The sequence below is a fragment of the Danio rerio genome, chromosome 15, assembly GCF_052040795.2.
Source record: "Danio rerio strain M-AB ecotype USA chromosome 15, GRCz13ab, whole genome shotgun sequence".
NCBI lineage: Eukaryota > Metazoa > Chordata > Actinopteri > Cypriniformes > Danionidae > Danio > Danio rerio.
The window spans coordinates 26,850,289-26,870,155 of record NC_141035.1 but is presented as its reverse complement, the minus strand read 5'-3'; the positions used below and the strand labels follow the sequence as shown (position 1 = coordinate 26,870,155).

The following is a 19,867-nucleotide window of genomic DNA, read 5'->3' as shown; positions in this document are numbered from 1 at the left end:
TTGGGATGTTGGAGCCATCCTTCAGAAGCTGGAGAGTGAACAGAATCAGCTGAAGATGAATGAGACTGAGGGGGTGTCTTGATCAAGTCGAAACGCCGTCACAACACAATAGCTCACTGTCAGATGCACGTCCTGCTGCCACGAGTCGGCCAATCCTAATTAGGAAGGCTGAATAAATATCTCTAATATTTGGAAACAAACCAGATCAGATTATATGCATTAATCAGGTGTTGGTGTATTGCCATGGAAAAACACTGGCTTTTGAATCAGTCTCTTTCAGAATCTAAGGTTCATTTTACCTGGTATGTGGACACAATGTGCCGCATATTGGAAATACGTTCAGGCTATGATTTTTTGATTTCTACAAATGAACAATTTTCCACGGGATTTTCTTCCAATCCATGTTTCCCTGTTATGTGGTAGGGGGTGCAATTCTGAAATAAGATGCTGAAATTACAAGTAACATAGGAATTGTCTGTGTAACAGAGGCCTCCTTGTTAGACCAACCGACCATTTCGGTTCTAGCTCGGAGCAGGTTGGGTGGTGTAGGACCTGCGGGGTTACATTGGTGCCATGACCTGAATGGGAGATAGGGGGGTGAGTGTAGCAGAGTGTACCAGATAGTGAAGTGCTGTGCAGGTAAACCTCACTCCTCTGACCTCTAAAAGGTGCACTAGTGACAGCCGCTAGAGGCCATGGTCTTTAACCCCCTAGTTAAAGCAACCCACTTCCACACGGAAGGTCACCAGTTTGATCCCAGCTTGAAGCGGGTTGGGTGGTGTAGGACTGACCTGGGTTACATATGCACATGAACATGTTGCTAACATAAACGTCAAACCTTCAACAGCACGTGAATCAATGAAATGTCAATCCTACATAGAACTCTGGCAGTGTATATGAGCTCAATCTATATTCTACTCATCATTTAGGATCTGACTCTTGTTCTTTCATATACAAATATTTTAACGTGCACATGAATGTTTTGTAAAAACAAAAAGATTTATTTTGATATAAGAGCTAAAAAGAAACAAATAAAAACATTAAAAAAATATATGGATTTATTGGAATGTTTAACACTGCAGTCGTTTTAAACTGGTAGCTTGAAGTGATGGTTGTTGCTAAATTCAATACCCCATCACTATTACTAATTTTTATTACTATTACTATCCGTCTGTGCAAAAACCTAAACATTACAACAAACGTGCCCTCCGTTTCAGCTCAAACATGTCCCATGAGTTTTGATTTTCATTCATTCAATCATTTTCTTTTCGACTTAGCCCTTTTATTAATCTTAGGTCACCACAGCGAAATGAACCACCAACCTATCCAGCATATGTTTTACTCAGCGAATGCCCTTCCAGCTGGAACCCATTACTGTGAAACACCCAAACACTTCCATTCACACGCATACATTATTGACAATTTTAGCTAACCCAAATTCACCTATACTACATGTCTTTGGACTGTGGGGGAAACCGGAGCACCAGGAGGAAACCCACGCAAACGTGCAAACTCCACACAGAAATGCCAACTGACGCACCCGGGGCTCAAACCAGTGACCTTCTTGCTGTAAGGTGGTTGTGCTACCCACTGAACAGAAAAGTTTGCATTTAGTGAAATCAAATTGTATATGATGTTAGAAATTGCCACATAGGTGACACGGTGGCTCAATGGTTAGCACGATCGCCTCAGAGCAAGAAGGTTGCTGGTTCGTGCCCCAGCTGTGTCATTTGGCATTTCTGTGTGAAGTTTACATGTTCTCCTTATGTTCATGTGGGTTTCCTCCGGGTGCTCCAGTTTCCCCCACAGTCCAAAGAAATGCGCTATAGGTGAATTGAATAATCTAATGTAGTGTATGAGTGTGTGTGTGTGTGAATGAGTGTGTATGGATATTTCCCAGTACTGGGTTGCATCCACTATGTAAAACATATGCTGGATAAGTTGGCAGTTCATTCTGCTGTGGTGACCCCTGATGAATAAAGGAACTAAGCCGAATGAAAATGTCACTTATTGTACTTATTGAATGACTTATTTAAGTTTTAAGTTTTAAATGAACAATTCCCTCAATCATTGTAAGAATCATTTGCTCCTCCAGAACCTGCCATATGAACTAGCCCATTTCTAGAATCCCACAAATAATCCCTATCAATGTGCTATACCTTGAGTGAACCTATTTGCATACGAAACACAAAAAGCACTTTTCCAGCATGTCTGTGGGGAAGATCAGACTACATCTGTCCATGACAGGACTCAGCAGCGGGGTGCAGGACCATCTGACCCTCTCCAGACCTGACCATCAGCAGGATCCATCTGCTCGGACTACGAATGACTCCACAGTACCATGTTACACACTTTGAAGCACAGCCACAACCCTGCCAGACACAGCACTCTTTCTTTTTGCCGGCCTGATCTCATATTTTTCTGCTCATGTCCATTAATATTCACCATCATGCAAAACAATCTAACTGAACTGCAAGAGTGACGAGTTAAGTGTTTGTACATATCACCTGACCTTTTTAATCAAATTTCCTTCTTTAACCTGACTCTGTTGAAGCTAACATTATTTATACTTTGAATATAATGTTACACCAACAGGCCTAAAACACTTACGTTGCTAAGTAAACTCTAGATAATTAAATTAATAATGAGATCAGTTTGTCACAACAAACATTTAAAAATGTAGAATGGCCACGTAAACCATCAAATCAGTGTATATTACGTCATATGTAGCTTACCTTTCAGGCAAACTCGACAATAAGCTTAGCTTAGGTTTTCCGGATGTCCACGAGAGAAACTTAACTGACGACGACATTATTTTTCAAGCTGTGCTTCGTTCTTGACTTTTCTTGTTCTTTTTAATGAATCGGTTGAACTGATTCAAAAAGACCGATCACAAGTCGCCTCACCAATTTTGCAGAATCAAAAATGATCATCGAGTGTGCGTTGACGTTGTCCCATATATCACGAAGGTGGTGTTTTTATCTTGAATAGCACGTGCAGAAGATATACTGTAGTTGAACAAATTAATAATAAGTTATATTTTAGACGCAATGTACGTTTGTTTCTGCTGCTTTGCCAACAATATTACCGAGCCACCGTTGAGTCTCTTCAATCAATTCAAGGTGTCTTTTTTGTTATGCAAGAAAGAACATTTACAAAGATACTATATTACTATATGAACAAAGAAACAAAAAGGGCTACATAAATAAAATTACATCAAAATTAAACAAGTTTAAATGATTTACACCAAGAAAGAGTTTTATATGCAATAATTGTGACAGTTTAAGGGCGTTCACATATAAATCAAAGCCCTGAAAATAAAAAGGGTGTTCCTTTGAAAATTTACATTTATGGATGTAAAATTTAGCCAAAAACGCTATAAATTATAGCCTACATTTACAATGAGAAAGGGGGAATTTAACAGTTTGGGAATAAGATTTTTTTTGTTTTATGAAATTGGAAAAGTCAACCTAAAACACTTTACAGTAAGTGCACACTCCCAAAAAAACGATTTAGTGTTTCATTATATTGACTACAAAATGAGCATTTAGGGGAAATATTGTTATTACAGTTAGCTATAAAGTTTGGTATTGGGTAGCAATTATGAAAACACAAGATGTCTCCAAACTGAAAAAGATTAGTAAAGTGTCCCTATTAAAATAGAGTTTAGTAGCCTAGTATAGTAGGCTAAAGTATACATTTATTTGACATAACGCCACCAAGTGGCAGTGTTAATAACCCAAACGATTGTGCCATTTCAAACCTATATACAATTATTTGCAGAAAATAAAATAAAAAATGCAAAGAATGATTATAGTTTGTATGTATTAAAATTGTTATTTTCAAAGCTTTTTGCAAACATTTTCATTCATTTTTTGAGCACCTCTGCGAGTGAACTAGCTATTTACCATGCCATTTTGAGAAAACAGAGGAGTATTTGGTAGGCTATGTGAATTCAGCATGTTCACTTGTTCTGCGGTGTCAAATGAATGAATGAAGTAGCAGAACCTCCCATTCACTTAAATTGTTGCAGTATGTAAATTCAGAAGGCTGGTCGTTTTTTCAGCTGACCGGTTACATAAGTGAAACCGGAGAACTTTGAACTGAAAAGTAGGTCACGACAACTTCGTCTTGTTTGTGTGTCAGAAGAATCTCGGGAGAAAGTATTAAAGCTGGAAATGTCGTCTAAAGTGTTTGACTGCATCGTCATCGGCGCAGGGATCCAAGGGTCCTGCACTGCCTATCAGCTGGCCAAAAACAAGCAGAAAACTCTGCTGCTGGAGCAGGTCGGTTACCGTCAGATTTTTTACTGTATTGAAAGCAAGACACGTGTAAGGGGAATGGAGTATACGTCCCCTGTTGACATTGCATTACAGGTCTTCTAAAATGTCTTATGATAATGAGGCATTATTTAATGTCATGTTCATGTGTAAAGTCTTGTGAATGTCGTGTTCAAAATTCTTGTTTGTTTCATTCATTCATTCGTTCATTTAGACCAGGGGTGGTCAAACTCAGCCCTGGAGGATCAATGTCCTGCATATTTTAGTTCCAATCCCAATTAAACCTGTACCAGCTAAGCAAGCTCTTTCTAGGTATAGTAGAAACTTTAAGGCAGGTGTGTTGAAGAAATTGGAGCTAAATTATGCAGAACACCGGCCCTCCAGGACAACCCTGATTTATTAGAATAAAAAAAAAATTATAGACTCTCTTTTTATCACTCCAAAGTCTTATTCTGAACAGCAAAAAAATAAAATAGCTACTATATAACTAACAACAAAAAAGCATTTATTTTTTGGTATAAAATGTATATAATCAGACATACAGTATATGAACATATCACAGTCTTTGGCTGAAGTGGGTGGAGGAGAAAACAGGAGAAAATATTAAAAATGCATTGTATTTGAAATATATGAACACAAATTGTTACAATCGTGACAAAAGAAACACTTTCTAGTGTATCTTACGAGTGGAAAAATACTTTGTAAAAAGTTTTCAAATCCCTAAAATCTCAAAACTTGCAAGTGCATGGAAAAAAAAGTGTCTGGTCTTAAGCGCATTTAGATGATCATTGCATAAAACAAAATCTCTGATTGTTTTATGTAATTAAGACAGAATCCTCATCTTGAAGATTAACTAAAAATCTAAATTTGTTTATTTGTGACTTGCAGTTAAATGCAGATTACAACATGCAGTGAAACAGGTCAGATACAGTTTAATGAGACAAAAATCTGTTCTTCCATGACTGATAGAGTTTTTGTTTATTTCATCAAAATAAAAGCAACGCATGTAAAGTGGGATCTCTGAATTCCCCTTTGTCCGCAGTTTGTCTTGCCTCACTCCAGAGGGAGTTCTCATGGCCAGACCAGGATAATCCGTAAAGCCTACGAAGAAGATTTCTACACACAAATGATGCAGGAAAGCTACGAGCTGTGGGCTGAGCTGGAGAAAGAAGCAGGTGTCGAGCTGTACAGGTGAGCGTCCAAAGAAAGAATGATGAAATTTTCTCTCGGCAGTGCAACACGCAGACGCTGTACATCAACCCTGGCAGACTGTCACAGCCCTCGCCATAACTTTAAAAGAGCATTTTCATTCTAGTCCCCGAGCATCATCCAGGGACCGCGGGGCGCACTTGTTTTTACAGTGTCTGAGAGGTGTAATGGATCACAAGTGGATCAAGCCCACTCAGCCTTGATGCAGAATCAGTCGCCTTGCTCTTTGTCTCGCCGTCATCCATCTCGGCTCTCTGACGGATGAGTCCTGATGAGAGGACATCTGTGCCCTTGAGCATCTCTCACACGCTGCTGGCCGACCAGAGAAAAATCTCTTTAAAAATCCTGGATTTGTGCTTTTCTTTTCTTCCTCTTATACAAAAATAAGCACTATTGAGATGCCAAATACTCAAATGTTCCAAACAAATATTCTAATTCAAATATTCAATTTTAATTATTGGTTTGGCATTTGGCATGAGAAGGTCTGTTTTTTTTGTTTTTGTTTTTTTGTTGTTGTTGTTTGTTTTTTGTGGTAGTTTTGCAAAGTTTGATGAACTGGTCACAAAAGCCATAGACATAAACTAAACCTTCATTGCACATTAAAAGTGCGTTTTTTGACAAACTCTAAGAAAGGCTTGCAGATATCAGTTAAGTGTTTATTTTCTTTTTGATTGCATTCAAATCAGCCACTCCTAAATTATTCATTTATTTATTCATTCATTTTCTTTTTAGCTTAGTCCTTTATTAATCCTGGGTCGCCACAGCGGAATGAACCACCAATTTATCCAGCACATGATTTACACAGCGGATGCCCTTCCAGCTGCAACCCATCTCTGGGAAACATCCATACACACTCATTCACACTCATACACTACGGACAATTTAGCTTACCCAATTCTCCTGTACCGCATGTCTTCGGACTCGGGGGGGAAACCGGAGCACCCGAAGGAAACCCAAGTGATTACAGGGAGAACATGAACCAGCAACCTTCTTGCTGTGAGGCAACAGCACTATACTGCACCACCCCAACCCTAATCATAACCATAATTTTGTGGTGAAAATTTGATGACAAAAATATTTTTAAAAATTTGAATAATTAAAAAATTATGATATATGTTGATTTATACAGTGCTCTGCAGAAATGAGCTAACCTCTCACAGCTCTCTCTTTTAAATGACTATTTTCTGTAATATTATGTTCATATTAATTTAATATATATTATATTGATCTATATCAAAAGCAAAACTGGAACTACAAAAAAAGGTGAGATCACAGTCCAAAAATTAGCACACCCAGTTTAATTTGGTGGGGAAAAATATGGAATAAAAATGTAATAAACAGGGGAAAAAATCAAGAAAAACATTAAAAAATATATACAGTTTAGTTGAAATTTTTGCATTGCCCTTTTCTTTTGCAATAACTAATTTGAAAGTATTAGCTCTCTATTTCGGGCGTCACGTGGGGGAAACCGGAGCACCCGGAGGAAACGCAGGGAGAACATGCAAACTCCACACAGAAACACCAACTAACCCAGCCAAGCGCGAACCAGTGACCTTCTTGCTGTGAGGCGACAGCACTACCTACTGCAGTATAGATGAATTGAGTAAGCTAAATTGTCCGTAGTGTATGTGTGTGAATGAGTGTGTATGGGTGTTTCCCAGTGATAGGTTGCAGCTGGAAGGGGCATCTGCTGAATAAGTTGGCAGTTCATTCCGCTGTGGCGACCCCAGATTAATAAAGGGACTAAGCCGAAAAGTAAATGAATGAATGAATCTTTCTATTCCTAAAAATGCTAGGTCCCCAAACTCTTATTTTAATGGATAAAACTTTACTTGTGAAATGCTTTAAAAAAATTTACAATATTTAACATTCTTCAGATTTATCATTGTTGTTTTTGCACTAGAGTCCTGTAAACCTAAATGTAATATAATAATACATAACATATCACGACCTTTGACTTGACATGATCTTTTACAGCAGTGTTTTTTATTATTCTTCTGTTTGCGAAACTTTAAGGACTTTGACATATTACAGTATGAATATGATCATCAAAGAGTTAAGTGATTATTTTTACCTTTACACATGTAGCTCTATTAAATCAAATAACCATGATCAGATTATTAAATATATGTGACCAGTCTAAAAATCAGGGAAGTCAAAGCTTACTAATGCTAAATTTATTTAATGGACAAAATAAAGTAAAAGCAGCAAGTTCTTCAAAAATCATTGCAATGTGCTTTAGATACATTAATAATAATTATAATAATAATTATATATTTTCTTATTATCAGTTTTGAAAATATTTTGTCATTCATTTTCCTTTGGCTTAGTCCCCTTTTCCTCCAGGGGTCAACACAATGGAATGAATTACTAACTTATCCAGCACACAGCGGATGCCTTTTCAGCTGCAACCCAGAATAGGGAAAATATTTTGTCATACTTTATTTAATTTTTTTAATCGAAAGTTGTTACAAATATTTCACTTTCAATGAGCATTTTAAATACACTGTGCTGAACAAAAATACTAATTGCTTTAAAGTAAAACCTTACATAACCTTTGAATGTGTTTTCTGAATATTATGAAATATGATTTAAAGGTATTTTCCAATGCACTGATTACACCACAGGACAAGGATGCTTTATGCTGCATAATCCCAGTAATTTTGCCTTTTCATTTAATAAATTGCCATAGCTTATGCTGTTAGTGCAAATTCTTCCAAACTAAATCACATTTGAATCTGCATATTGTCCAAAACCCTACTTTGCCAAGGGAGCTTCCAAACATAATAATATTATAGATTTTATTTAGAGAGATTGCATTAATTAAGGTGAAGATCAAACCTGATGTTGTTATACAGTAGTGGCAGTTCTGGCTCTTTTTATTGATTTAATATTCTTTTTACATCAGATGGGATGCCAGAAGCTTGAATCACCAACTGTTATTTTATCCAGAGAGCTGCCAAAAAGGTCACTATCCACAATAAAGCTGTGACAAGTGGATGAATGATACATTTAGCTTTAGTTACAGTGTTCAATGAAGGACAAAGTAGACATTCATAACTGGATTAGACAGGACCCCTGAGTTTAAAATAAGCCCATTTTGATTGTGTAAAATGATTTGTTCAGTATTAAAGGACAATTCATGCAAAAATAAAATGTACAGCATTTACTCACTCTCAAGTTGTTCCAAACCTTGATTTCCTTTTTTTTCTTTTTTCTTTTTTACTGAACACAAAAAAGAGTAATAGTGTTAATTTTGACAGCAAATTTTGATTTACTTATAGTCAGTTTTTTGACTAAAGTTCCATTTTAGTTTTAGTCATATTTTAGTCTTTGAATCATTTTAGTTTCAGTCTAGTTTTAGTTGACTAAATTTCATAAGTTGACTAAAATATGTGTAAATTAATTAAAACATTGTACACATTTAGTTATACCAACTTCTAGAATACTATAAACAAGTTCATTCTAGATTATATAAAAAATTCGATACAAAATATTCTAATATCACCCATTTCACCCTTCACGTGCCCCACTGCCCCCCAAACCCCCCACTGCCCCTCCACCCTCGTTCTTAACTTTGCGCAACCATACGTCACCAAAACTCCACCATCACCACCATCCCCCTATGCGTCATGCATCATACACCAAGATTAATTATGATGGGAACAAAATTAGCACTTTATGAATGTCAGTGATTAGGTGTCCAAATTTAATAAAACAATGCATTTTGTATATAACAATATAGAAACTCATACAGGTTTGAAACAAGTAGAGTGCAAATGTTGACAGTTTTTTTTTTTGGGAGGGGGGGGGGGGGGGTGAACAGTCACTTTAGACAAGACTTTGTTTTTCTATATACATTTTTGAGTTTTCAAGCTCTTTAGTAATAGTAGTAGAAGTAGTAGTAGTAGTAGTAGTAGTAGTAGTGGTAAGCTTTATTGTCCTTGACAGGAAATTTGTTATGGGCGTCACCTTTTTGCTGCAGACATTCCATTAAAACAAGCAAAACAAACAATACAAAAATACAAAAGTTACAAAATGTATAATGCTAATTAAGATAAATAAACCCACTGAAAAAGGTACAAAAGATTTCTTATAACGGTTCAACCTACACTTTGGGACTCCTTCTCCTACCAGAGGGAAGCAGTTCATAATGTGGAAACTAGTAATGAGTTGGATCGTTCAGAATCCTTTCCACCTGATTGAGGTCACAATTCTCATAGAAAACTTGAGGATTAAAATATTCATCGTGCCCAACAATTTTCCATCCTTTCTTTAAGTGATGCGTCATCTTAGATTTACTTTGAACAGATAGGTTGCCAATCTTCTACTTCTAACATGGTCATGTACAACCACTTGATGATGGTCACCTATACACTTTGGGTCAAATACCATCTCTTCTGTTTTCTTAGTATTAATTTTTAACTTATTTTTATCAAACCAATCAATAAACTGGCTAGTTTCTGACTGGTAGACTTTCATAGGGTGTTGTAATACATATTTTAAAGGGCGTTTACTTGAAGAGAAAACAAGGCACAAATTAACAAAATAAAATAAATCTCCACTTTAAAAGCACTTATCAGACTTTACAATTTGTATTCAGTTCTGTTTTTACATTCGTTCATACATAATTTGCCTGGTTATATACAGTACATTTTATCCTACAAAAAAAAAGAAATCTTAATAAAACAAGATTCCTGAATTCATTCATTTTCTTGTTGGCTTAGTCCTTTTATTAATCCAGGGTCACCACAGCGGAATGAACCGCCAACTTATCCAGCAAGATTTTTTTCACAGCAGATGCCCTTCCAGCCACAACCCATCTCTGGGAAACACACACACACACACACACACACACACACACACACTTATACACTACGGACAATTTAGCCTTTTTTTTTTTTATTTACCCAATTTACCTGTACTGCATGTCTTTGGACTGTGGGGGAAACTGGAGCACCCGGAGGAAACCCACGTGAACGCAGGGAGAACATGCAAACTCCACACAGAAATGCCAACTGAGCTGAGGCTCGAACCAGCGACCCAGCGACCTTCTTGCTGTGAGGCAACAGCACTACCTACTGCGCCACTGCTTCGCCGATTCCTGAAATCCCCTCTGTAAATCCTTTGGCTCTATTGTGGAAATGCAAAATGTTGAACCTATTTCATCCAGTGTTCAGATTTTTGTGCCTGAAAAACATTTAAATTAGAACATATTTAAATAACACCTTACTTTCATATTTAAACATTACATCATTTGTAAATGTTTCCAATTCTTATTCCAATTTACCCGATTTGATATTCATCCTCTTGCCTTAAATCACAAATTTACGCTAATTTACCTAAGCCAGGATCGTGATGTGATCAGTTCTGTTGGTATCAGAGACAAGAGCGTTGACAAATCTGACATGAAGTCCTTTTTTCGGCGTCCTGAATCAAGCACACAGTAGGGATTCAGTCATAAAAATCTGATGAATGACTTGGAGCTGTGAACTGGTGCTCCCCATGCATCATGATGGCTGGCAGATGAGGTAGGCCTTGAAAAACAGTAGCCACAGAAAACAGCATGACCATCTATCATATATGTGTGAATTAAAGCTTGTGTTCCCAACCTCTCGTCCACAGCGCCATAACTCCTCTCATGAAGATGGCAGTTTGCACAATTTACACATGCCTCAAAGCAAAAGCGCTTTAACATGGTGATCTGAGTCTTCTTGTGATTTTCCTCCACAGGCGCACTGGTCTACTGGTTATGGGGCCAGAGAAATCAGAGGGCTTCTCAAAGCTGAAGGACACGATGCAGAGGCACAAGATTCCTACAGTGTTTCTGGAGAAGCAGGAGTTTAATGAGCATATTTCCAATGTCAATCTCTCTGAAGGGAATGGGGCGCTGATTGACACCTTCGCAGGGGTGCTATATGCCGAAAGATCCCTCCAAGCTGTGCAGGTTAGCTGATTTTATACATTGATGTGTAAAACATTTAAGGTTAGTTTGATTCTTTACTTTTTTATTGAAAGGAGTTGAAAGGGATAGTTCATACAAAACAGACAATGAATGCTGTCATCATTAGGCATGGGCTGGTATAAGATGAGGCATGGTATTGCTGAAAATTTTGGTGGTTTCGAAATCTTGACCTTTCCAAACCATGGTATACCTTGAAAACAGTTATCGTCCCATGCCTAGTCATAATTTACTTAAACTTAATTTGTCACAATCCTGTTTGAGTTTCCTTTCTCTGCTGAACAAAGGTAGATCCTTTGAAGAAACATGGAAACCATTGACTTCAATAGTATTTGTTTTTCTTACTATGGTAGTCTGGTTGTCAAGCGAGTGGTTACTGGTTTGCAGCCTCCTTCAGAATATCTTCTTTTAGGTTCAGCAGGAAAAAAAAACACTTAAGCATGTGTAAATAGTTTTTGGTTAATTTTTTGTTGAATTTTTGGGTTAATTTTTACTTTTAAGGTTGATGATGCTTTGGAATTTATTTTCATTGAATAATATTTTTTTAAAAAAGTTTAAGAAAATGATTTTAGAAATTTAGAAATATTCAGCAAAACAAATTTTGACAAATAATTTATCATAACATTGGCTGCTACTAATTCAGATTTGTCAATACAGAATTAAATGTAATATGTATAAATCCGGTGACATGGTGGCGCAGTATGCTGTCACCTCACAGCAAAAAGGTTGCTTGTTCAAGCCCCGGCTGGGTCAGTTGGCATTTCTGTGTGGAGTTTGCATGTTCTCCCCATGTTCGCGTTGGTTCCTCCAGGTGCTCTGCTTTCCCCCACAACCCAAAGACATGTGGTAAAGGTGAATTGGTTAGGCTGAATTGTCCATAGTGTATGAGTGTGAATGATGAGTGTGTATGGATGTTTCCCAGAGAGATGGGTTGCAACTGGAAGGGCATCCGCTGCATATGCTGAAACATAAGCTGGATAAGTTGGCGGTTCATTGTGCTGTGGTGACCCCAGATTAATAAAGGGACTAAGCCGAAAAGACAATGAATAAATGAATGTATTTAGATCAAATAAATGCAGCCTTTAGTGCACATAAAAAATGTAAAAATCAAAAATCTTTCTATATTCTATCCTTCAAAAATCTGACTATTGAACAGCAATGTTAAATTTAAAAAGGATTTCTCACTTTAGTGAACAAATTTATTAGAAGATTTATGATTATAATTCTGAGGTTTTGTCAAAGTGATGCACATCAACCTTAAAATGTAACAAAAGGTGTAAAAGAGAAAACATTTCTTTTAAATGTTAATAATATTTCTCATGGATCTTATTGATTACTTATTTTTAAGAGGAAGCGTGTTTCAGTGAATCATTTTATTTAAATATTTATCATATATTAAAAAAAGCTCTGGGAGTCTGTTGCACATCAATCTTATATTTAGTCTGGCAGCTTAGAGCTATCAGATGCTCATCTAATTATGTATGCGAAATGAATGTATTTGCAACAGTTCCAAAACCCAGCTTTGGACCGACTTCATCTGTATTACTTTACATTCTCATAGAACTACTAAAATGTATTTTCTCTCAGGACTTTTGGATATCATTTCAAAAGCAGACATTTGAATTGAGACTTTTTTTATGCCAAATATGTGAATTATTTTACATTTTATTTTCTTTAGGATTAGTTCACAAAAAATGAAAATACTGTTATTATTTACTCACCATGTCGTTTTAAACCTATGAGTTCTTTGTACATCTTCAGAACCAAAATTAAGATATTTTGGATGAAATCCGAGAGCTCTCTCATCCTTTATAGACAGCGATTTTGACTTTTAACAATTTTTAAAAAAAAATTTCCAATACCAAATCTACCATGTCAGTGTGTGTGTGTGTGTGTGTGTGTGTTTACTACAGGCAGTATGTCACATTGTCATTAGATTTACAGCAAACACTCAAGTGTCGTATTGCCTGTAGTAAATGTGCACCATGATCTGACGCGGGCGATATACTGAAGGTGGCACGTCATGTTGATCCTGGAACATCATTTTTTTATTAAAAGTAATTCACACCTTTTTCCTACCCCTAAACCATAACTGTAAATTATTTCCAAAGGAATAATAGTTGGATAACAATCATGTAAAACTGCATAAACCTAATTGTAAGATTAAACTTAACATAAACTGTAAACGTATTTCTTAATTCTGATTGAAATGTTGTCCAGGATCAACATAGATGTTAATCCAGGAACATGTCCAACTTGATGAAAGTGAGGTTGGCAATTGAAGGTGAACCCAGTTGTTGTTTGTTTTAAGTCCACAAAAGTGTTCTTGGAGCTATATATGATTACAGTTGAATCACTGTAGTTCAAGTCACATGGAATGTTTTGAAAATATTTTGGGTTTCTTTTCTAGACCATCATACACCCGGCACAATAAGGCACAAGATGTGTTTGAAGTGATTTGTTTCTATTTTTAGATCAGCACAGCCCTAATTTTCATGTTGTGCACCACGTTGTTTAAAAAGCATCCATTTGCACCACTTTGTGGACTCATGGGTGTTCAAGTCTAAAAAGCATTGTTTGCACGTTGTTATTTTGAGGAACTGACATACAGTAGACCAAAATTCCAGCACAGAGCGCGTTAGTTATGCACCTACGGTCCAAACACTAACACATTGCTTAATACACACAGGATGTACAGCGATACACAAATATCTTTACATATGGAAAAAAAAGAATTAAGGATTAAAATGTTACAAAAAAAGTATCATTTGACTTTTTTCAGTTGATTCATGACAATTTGCATTTGTATAATGTTATTATTAGTAGTAGTATTATTTATTATAAGAATATTTATATTTGTTTTAATAAAAACTGGTTTAGGTTTGTCCACCTGTCGGGTTTTGGAGATGTATGCATTACCATATGGGGCATAACAATTGGATGTGTGTTTGGATATAATTCAATTTTTTTATCATACTTCGTTATTATTGTTCATTTGTTTGCTGAAAATTAAAACTAAATTTAGAAATAGTTTTGAAACAAACTTTGTGCTTAACAAACTAAATTAAATCTGTAAGTCAATGGATGTCTTCAGTGGAGTGCGTACAGCAGTGTTTCCTTATCCACAAAAGTAAAGGAGTAAAGTAAAGAGTAAAAGTAAAATAAAGAGAAAGTAAAGAGCCAGAATGGAGGACGATCGTTTCTTTATTCTTGTGCTGCAGATGGTCGGTTTTACTGTTTTCTTGCTAGTGAAGCGTTCAGTTTTTACTTACAGAATCTGCCATCTAAATAGCAAATGTGCCATGGCGCAACGCAACTGACTCTTAAAAGGAATGTGAGGTGAGACTCTGATTGGTTTAATGCATGTTATGCTCAAAACACAGCCATAACTCATTAAGAGAATAAGCACAACCTTGTTAGACCACGTGCCAGGGCAGAGCGTATTTTCTGTCCTTGTAAAAGTTTGGACACACCTTTAAGTCGTTTGCGTCATGCTCTTTAGACTTTGTGCCTAGATCCTTAAAATAGAGCCCTAAATGTCTAAATGGATGAAGAGGGAGCTCTTGGATTTGATCTAAAACATTTTAATTTGTGTTCGAAAACGAACAAATATGTCAGAAAATTGTATATGAGGGTGAGTAATGAATAACAGATTTTATTTAATTTTTGCTTAAACTAACCCTTTAATTCTATTCAGTTCAATCAATTCAGGAATTTAATAAATGCCTTGCTATGTCAGGCATGTAAACTTTAGTGTCACAACGGCATTGAGCAAAGTTCTTTTTGTACACAACAGTATTTCAGTGTCGCCTTCACCGTGCTTTTTAAAGCTCTACGAGATAAGATAAAGCTGCAAACTAGCTTGTTAAAGGCTCCTTACACCCTATCCAGGGAATATGGCGGTGCACTTTTATACACACTGCCTCTCCGGATTCAATAAGCTCAGCCTACAGCAGCTACAGAGTGCAGTGATAAGCTCCCTGTTGGCTCTGACTAAGGAAACTCTTTCATTATGTGTTGCCCGAATCTGACCAGCTTTTTCCAGTTTTAACTGATCCCCACTGACACGTCAAACTCAGGCGCTGTTAAATTTTAAGCAGGGTGCTCTTATTAGGATGAGATGTTTTGAATGTGTGTGTGTTGTTCAGAGGCTGTTTCAGTGCAGTGGTGGAGTGCTGAAGGACGGGCAGACAGTGACTGGTGTTTCTCCTGGTGCAGTGGTGACTGTGAGCACCGGCTCTGCTGTGTACAGAGGGAAGAGTGTGGTGATCACAGCAGGACCCTGGGCAAACACACTACTCGCACACGCTGGACTGCAGCTGCCGCTCAAGGTCACTATCTCTCACACACACACATACTATACACACAAACACACAGACACACACACACTGACGGTCGGTCAACCAGTCCATCATTCATTCATACATTTATTCATTCAGCTACTCATCCTCATTCCTTCATCGTTTTTACTTCTTTCTTTTTTCTACTCACTTTTTATCCATCCATTTCTTTCTTTTTTCATTTTTTCCTACTCACTTTATCCATCTATCCATCCAAAATCTTTCTTTGATTCTTTCAACTCACTTTTCATCTATCCATCCATAGATTCAATTCTTTCTTTCTTTCTTTCTTTCTTTCTACTCACTTTTCATCTATCCATCAATCTTTCTTTCTTTTTTTTATTACTCTATTTTTATCTATCCATTACTATCTTTTTCTTTCTTTTTCTTTCTTTCTACTCACTTTTAATTTGTCCCTCCATCCATTACTTTTTTATTCAATTTTCATCCATCCATCCATTACTTTCTTTCTTTTTGATTCATTTTTGTCCATCCATGCTTTACGTTCTTTCGTTTTTCTCACTATTCATCTATCCATCCATTACTTTCTTTCTATTTACTTTTCATTTATCCAACTTTCCCTTCTTCTTCCCTTTTTTCTACTCATTTTTCATCAATCCATCAATCCAATTCTTTTTTTTGTCTTTTCAATTTTCATCAATCTTTTTCTTTCTTTCTTTCTTTCTTTCTTTCTTTCTTTCTTTCTTTCTTTCTTTCTTTCTTTCTTTCTTTCTTTCTTTCTTTTTATCCCATTTTGTCCTATTGTTTTCCCATTTATCCATCTTTATGCACATTTCTTTGTCACTTCCTTGTCTATTTTCTTGTTTATTTGGTTCATCATTTCATTTTCATTTTCCCCTCTTTTTTTGACTTTTTCTGGTTTTCTTTTTCTTGTTCACCTAATCACAATATTTTGAATGTTTAATTAACAGTAGCCTTCCATTTTTTTCTTATCATTCATTCATTTTAACTTACATACATCCAACAGTTAATCTACTACAAATTCATTCATTCATTATTTTCTTTCTTTCTTCTCACTTTTCATTTATCCATCTCTTCCTTCTTTCCTTTCTCTCTACAATTTTTTCATCAATCCATTGATTAAATTCTTTTTCATTCTTTTCTTTTTTCTTTCCACCTAATTGTTTTCTCTTTTATCATTTAGTAAACACATTTCTTTGTCATTTCCTTATCTATTTTCTTTTTTTATTTGGTTTATTCGTCCTTTTTCCTCCTTTTTTGACTTTCTGGTTTTCTTTTTCTTGTTCGCCTAATCACAATATTTCAAATATTTATCTGTAGTAGCCATCCATGTTTTTTTTTTCTTTTCATTCATTCATTCATTCATTCATTCATTCATTCATTCATTCATTCATTCATTCATTCATTCACTCAAATACATCCAATAGTTCATCTACTGCAACTTATTTCTATCTTTCTTTTCTTTTTTCTTCTCATTTATCACCTATGCATCTCTTAATTTCCTTTTTTATTTCTTTCTACTCACTTTTCATCCATCTCTTCCTTTCGTCTTTCCTTATTTTTACAAATTTTTCATAAATCTATCAATCCAATTCTTTCTTTCTTTCTTTACTTCTTTCTTTCTTTCTTTCTTCCCTCTAACCATCCAAAAACTCACCTATTTTTTTTTTTCCAAAGTCATCACTGAACAATATATCAATGTGAAATGTCTAGGTTTGGAAAACAGCTCCTGAAATATTAAAACACTGGGAATACATAAGGCATATTGACTATCAGCCTTGGCCTGTGAAACACACACACACACACACACACACACACACCACACAGATTGATCTGGATTACACCCCTGGGCAGAATGAATTTTGAGTTATTTGTGAATGTACAGAAAGCAGGCCATCCTCGCCTCCCTATCCTATAAACAGAGTCTCCAGTCCACACACAGATCTCTTATGTGTCACACGCCACCAGAGAAGTGATGGAAAAAGTATTCTGTGTTAGTTAAACTCTGAATTGGACCTAGAATTGGAATTGCATTTTTCAGGATAGCACGGACTTGAAAGTCTGCGCTTGGGTGAACACGACAATATATGAGCAATGAATTTGTGCACTGGTGAATTTTTATGGTCCCTGAATGCGAAGACAGGCTGGACTATTCTGAGCAACCTGTTTCTTACTTCTTATTACATTTGCCCTGATGTGAGTTCAATATCAATGTTTATATTCATTTTAATCAGCATTCTATGCTGTTTTTGATCAGCAATTTGGATCATTTGCTGTTGGAGATGTGGACTCGATTTCTTTCTGTGCAGGTTGTAAAGATTAACGTTTGCTACTGGAAGGAGAAGATCCCAGGAACCTACAGTGTCGACCAGAGCTTTCCATGCTTTATACAGATGGAGCCGAAAGAGGGGGAATATGACATTTATGGCCTTCCATCCAATGAATATCCAGGACTAATGAAAGTGAGTGACTGGGGCATTACTATTTAGAAAGAGCCGATTCTGATTGTAGCCACGGTGTAGTGGTTAGCAAACTTGGTGCTCGAGATCAGGCCCGACTCAGATCATTCCAGATACTATCAGTGTTGTGTTGAAAACTGCTAAAAACAGTTAACTGAAATTAAGCTGGATTAAGTTTCTGCAGATCTCGAAAGGGTCTTTTAAAAAATTATATGCCTCCCTTGCACAATTTAACAATAGTGCATGACAAAAAAAAAATCATGAATTCATGACAATATTTAGTTTTTCTGTTTCAAATATTTAAGCACCCTTGCATCAAGACACATTACCTCGAAATGCAAACATGAAATGAGGTGTTGACTTCTAAAAAACATAGCACACAGCTGAGGTTACGTTTAAAAGAGCCAATGACTGTCAATGTAATATGAAAATTACATTTTGATTGAATTAATCTGAGCCTTTTGTCAAACATTTCTTCTGTTCTTGCTATTTTGATCATTTCATTTTTCACGTTATCACTTGATTTAAGAAAGTTTTGACATTTAGGCTTGAAAACAAGACATACAATACAGTAGTCAACATTTGATGTGAATCAATTTCCAGTGCTTCCCACACATAGACTTTACTTGGGCAGGCCGCCTTGGTATATTAACAGCTGCTCAGATTTATTTAGTGGCACTTTTTTTTTTTACTATTGTTAAGATCATTTTACACTTTTTTTTAATTATTTTTTACGGGATCTGCCCAATATACAATACAACCAAACATCCGTGATTGATTACAGTAGTGGAAAATGTTCTCTCGTTTACCCGTTTCATTCTGTGTGCTTGTCAACACTCCCACAGACAGTCTCACTTGCTCTGCATTCCCACAGAAACGCACCTATTTGGCACTTGAAAAATTCATCTTGCCGGTGTTTCCAAATCTCCTAAAATGTCCGTGATTCAACTTTTGATTTTGCTTTTGCTTTCAAAAGCTTGTATGCATTTTTTCATGACCTTTTTAACTGCACTGACTGCACACACACAGAGAGAGCGAGTGCAACATTAAATAATTCATATTTTTAATTCAAACAACTGAGAAAAACTTTACTATATATTCGAAGAGGACAAAATAACTGGACTAAATTGGCTGCAAAATATATCATTAGTAAAGGTTAATTAACGCATTTGCCTAATTTAAATAATCTATAGGTTTTAATTTTGTAATTAAAATCATTTTTAGAGAAATTGTCTGTTTTTATTCTCTTTTTTGTCATTTATTTCTCTTTTGCTGATTATTTTATTAATTTGATGATGTTAATATATTACATGGGCTATTTTATATACAAATCTAAAATTCTTTGCCATTTGAGTTTGCTTAGATCTTGAAAGAGAGAGAGAAGCAGGTTTTACCTGTCAGTGGATGCACATGGCTCCTAAATAGTATCAAAGAGAAAAAAAAAACATTCTTTTTATTTCAACAGTATTTTATATTTCTTTACTAATTAAAAAGAAATACTGTTAAAAAAAAAAAAGTGTCCTAATCAATAAAAATGATTGTTAAAAATTAAATTTTTATAATAAAAATTAAAGTTTTGTTTGTCATAAATAGTTTACTATTTATGTAATGTGGGTAAATGGTGTGTTTCAATCC

At 35.8% G+C, this 19,867-nt stretch overlaps 2 protein-coding genes across 4 annotated transcripts in view; one reads left to right on the top strand and one right to left on the bottom strand.

Annotated features, from left to right (window-relative positions):
* sez6b (seizure related 6 homolog b) overlaps positions 1–2,931 on the bottom strand; it is a 369,655-nt gene extending 366,724 nt beyond the window's left edge. For all 3 annotated transcript variants that reach the window (XM_087284203.1, XM_087284201.1, XM_087284202.1), the window contains exon 1: positions 2,736–2,931. The gene's annotated coding sequence lies outside the window, so the exon portion shown is untranslated. The remainder of the gene's footprint in view (positions 1–2,735) is intronic.
* Positions 2,932–4,092: 1,161 nt separating this feature from the next.
* The window catches only part of pipox (pipecolic acid oxidase), a 28,830-nt gene continuing 13,055 nt past the window's right edge, over positions 4,093–19,867 (top strand). Inside the window, exons 1-5 of the mRNA NM_001326390.1 lie at positions 4,093–4,286; positions 5,323–5,471; positions 11,223–11,436; positions 15,600–15,782; positions 18,083–18,235. Of these exons, the coding sequence (NP_001313319.1) occupies positions 4,179–4,286; positions 5,323–5,471; positions 11,223–11,436; positions 15,600–15,782; positions 18,083–18,235 (807 nt within the window). The 5' untranslated portion in view covers positions 4,093–4,178. The remainder of the gene's footprint in view (positions 4,287–5,322; positions 5,472–11,222; positions 11,437–15,599; positions 15,783–18,082; positions 18,236–19,867) is intronic.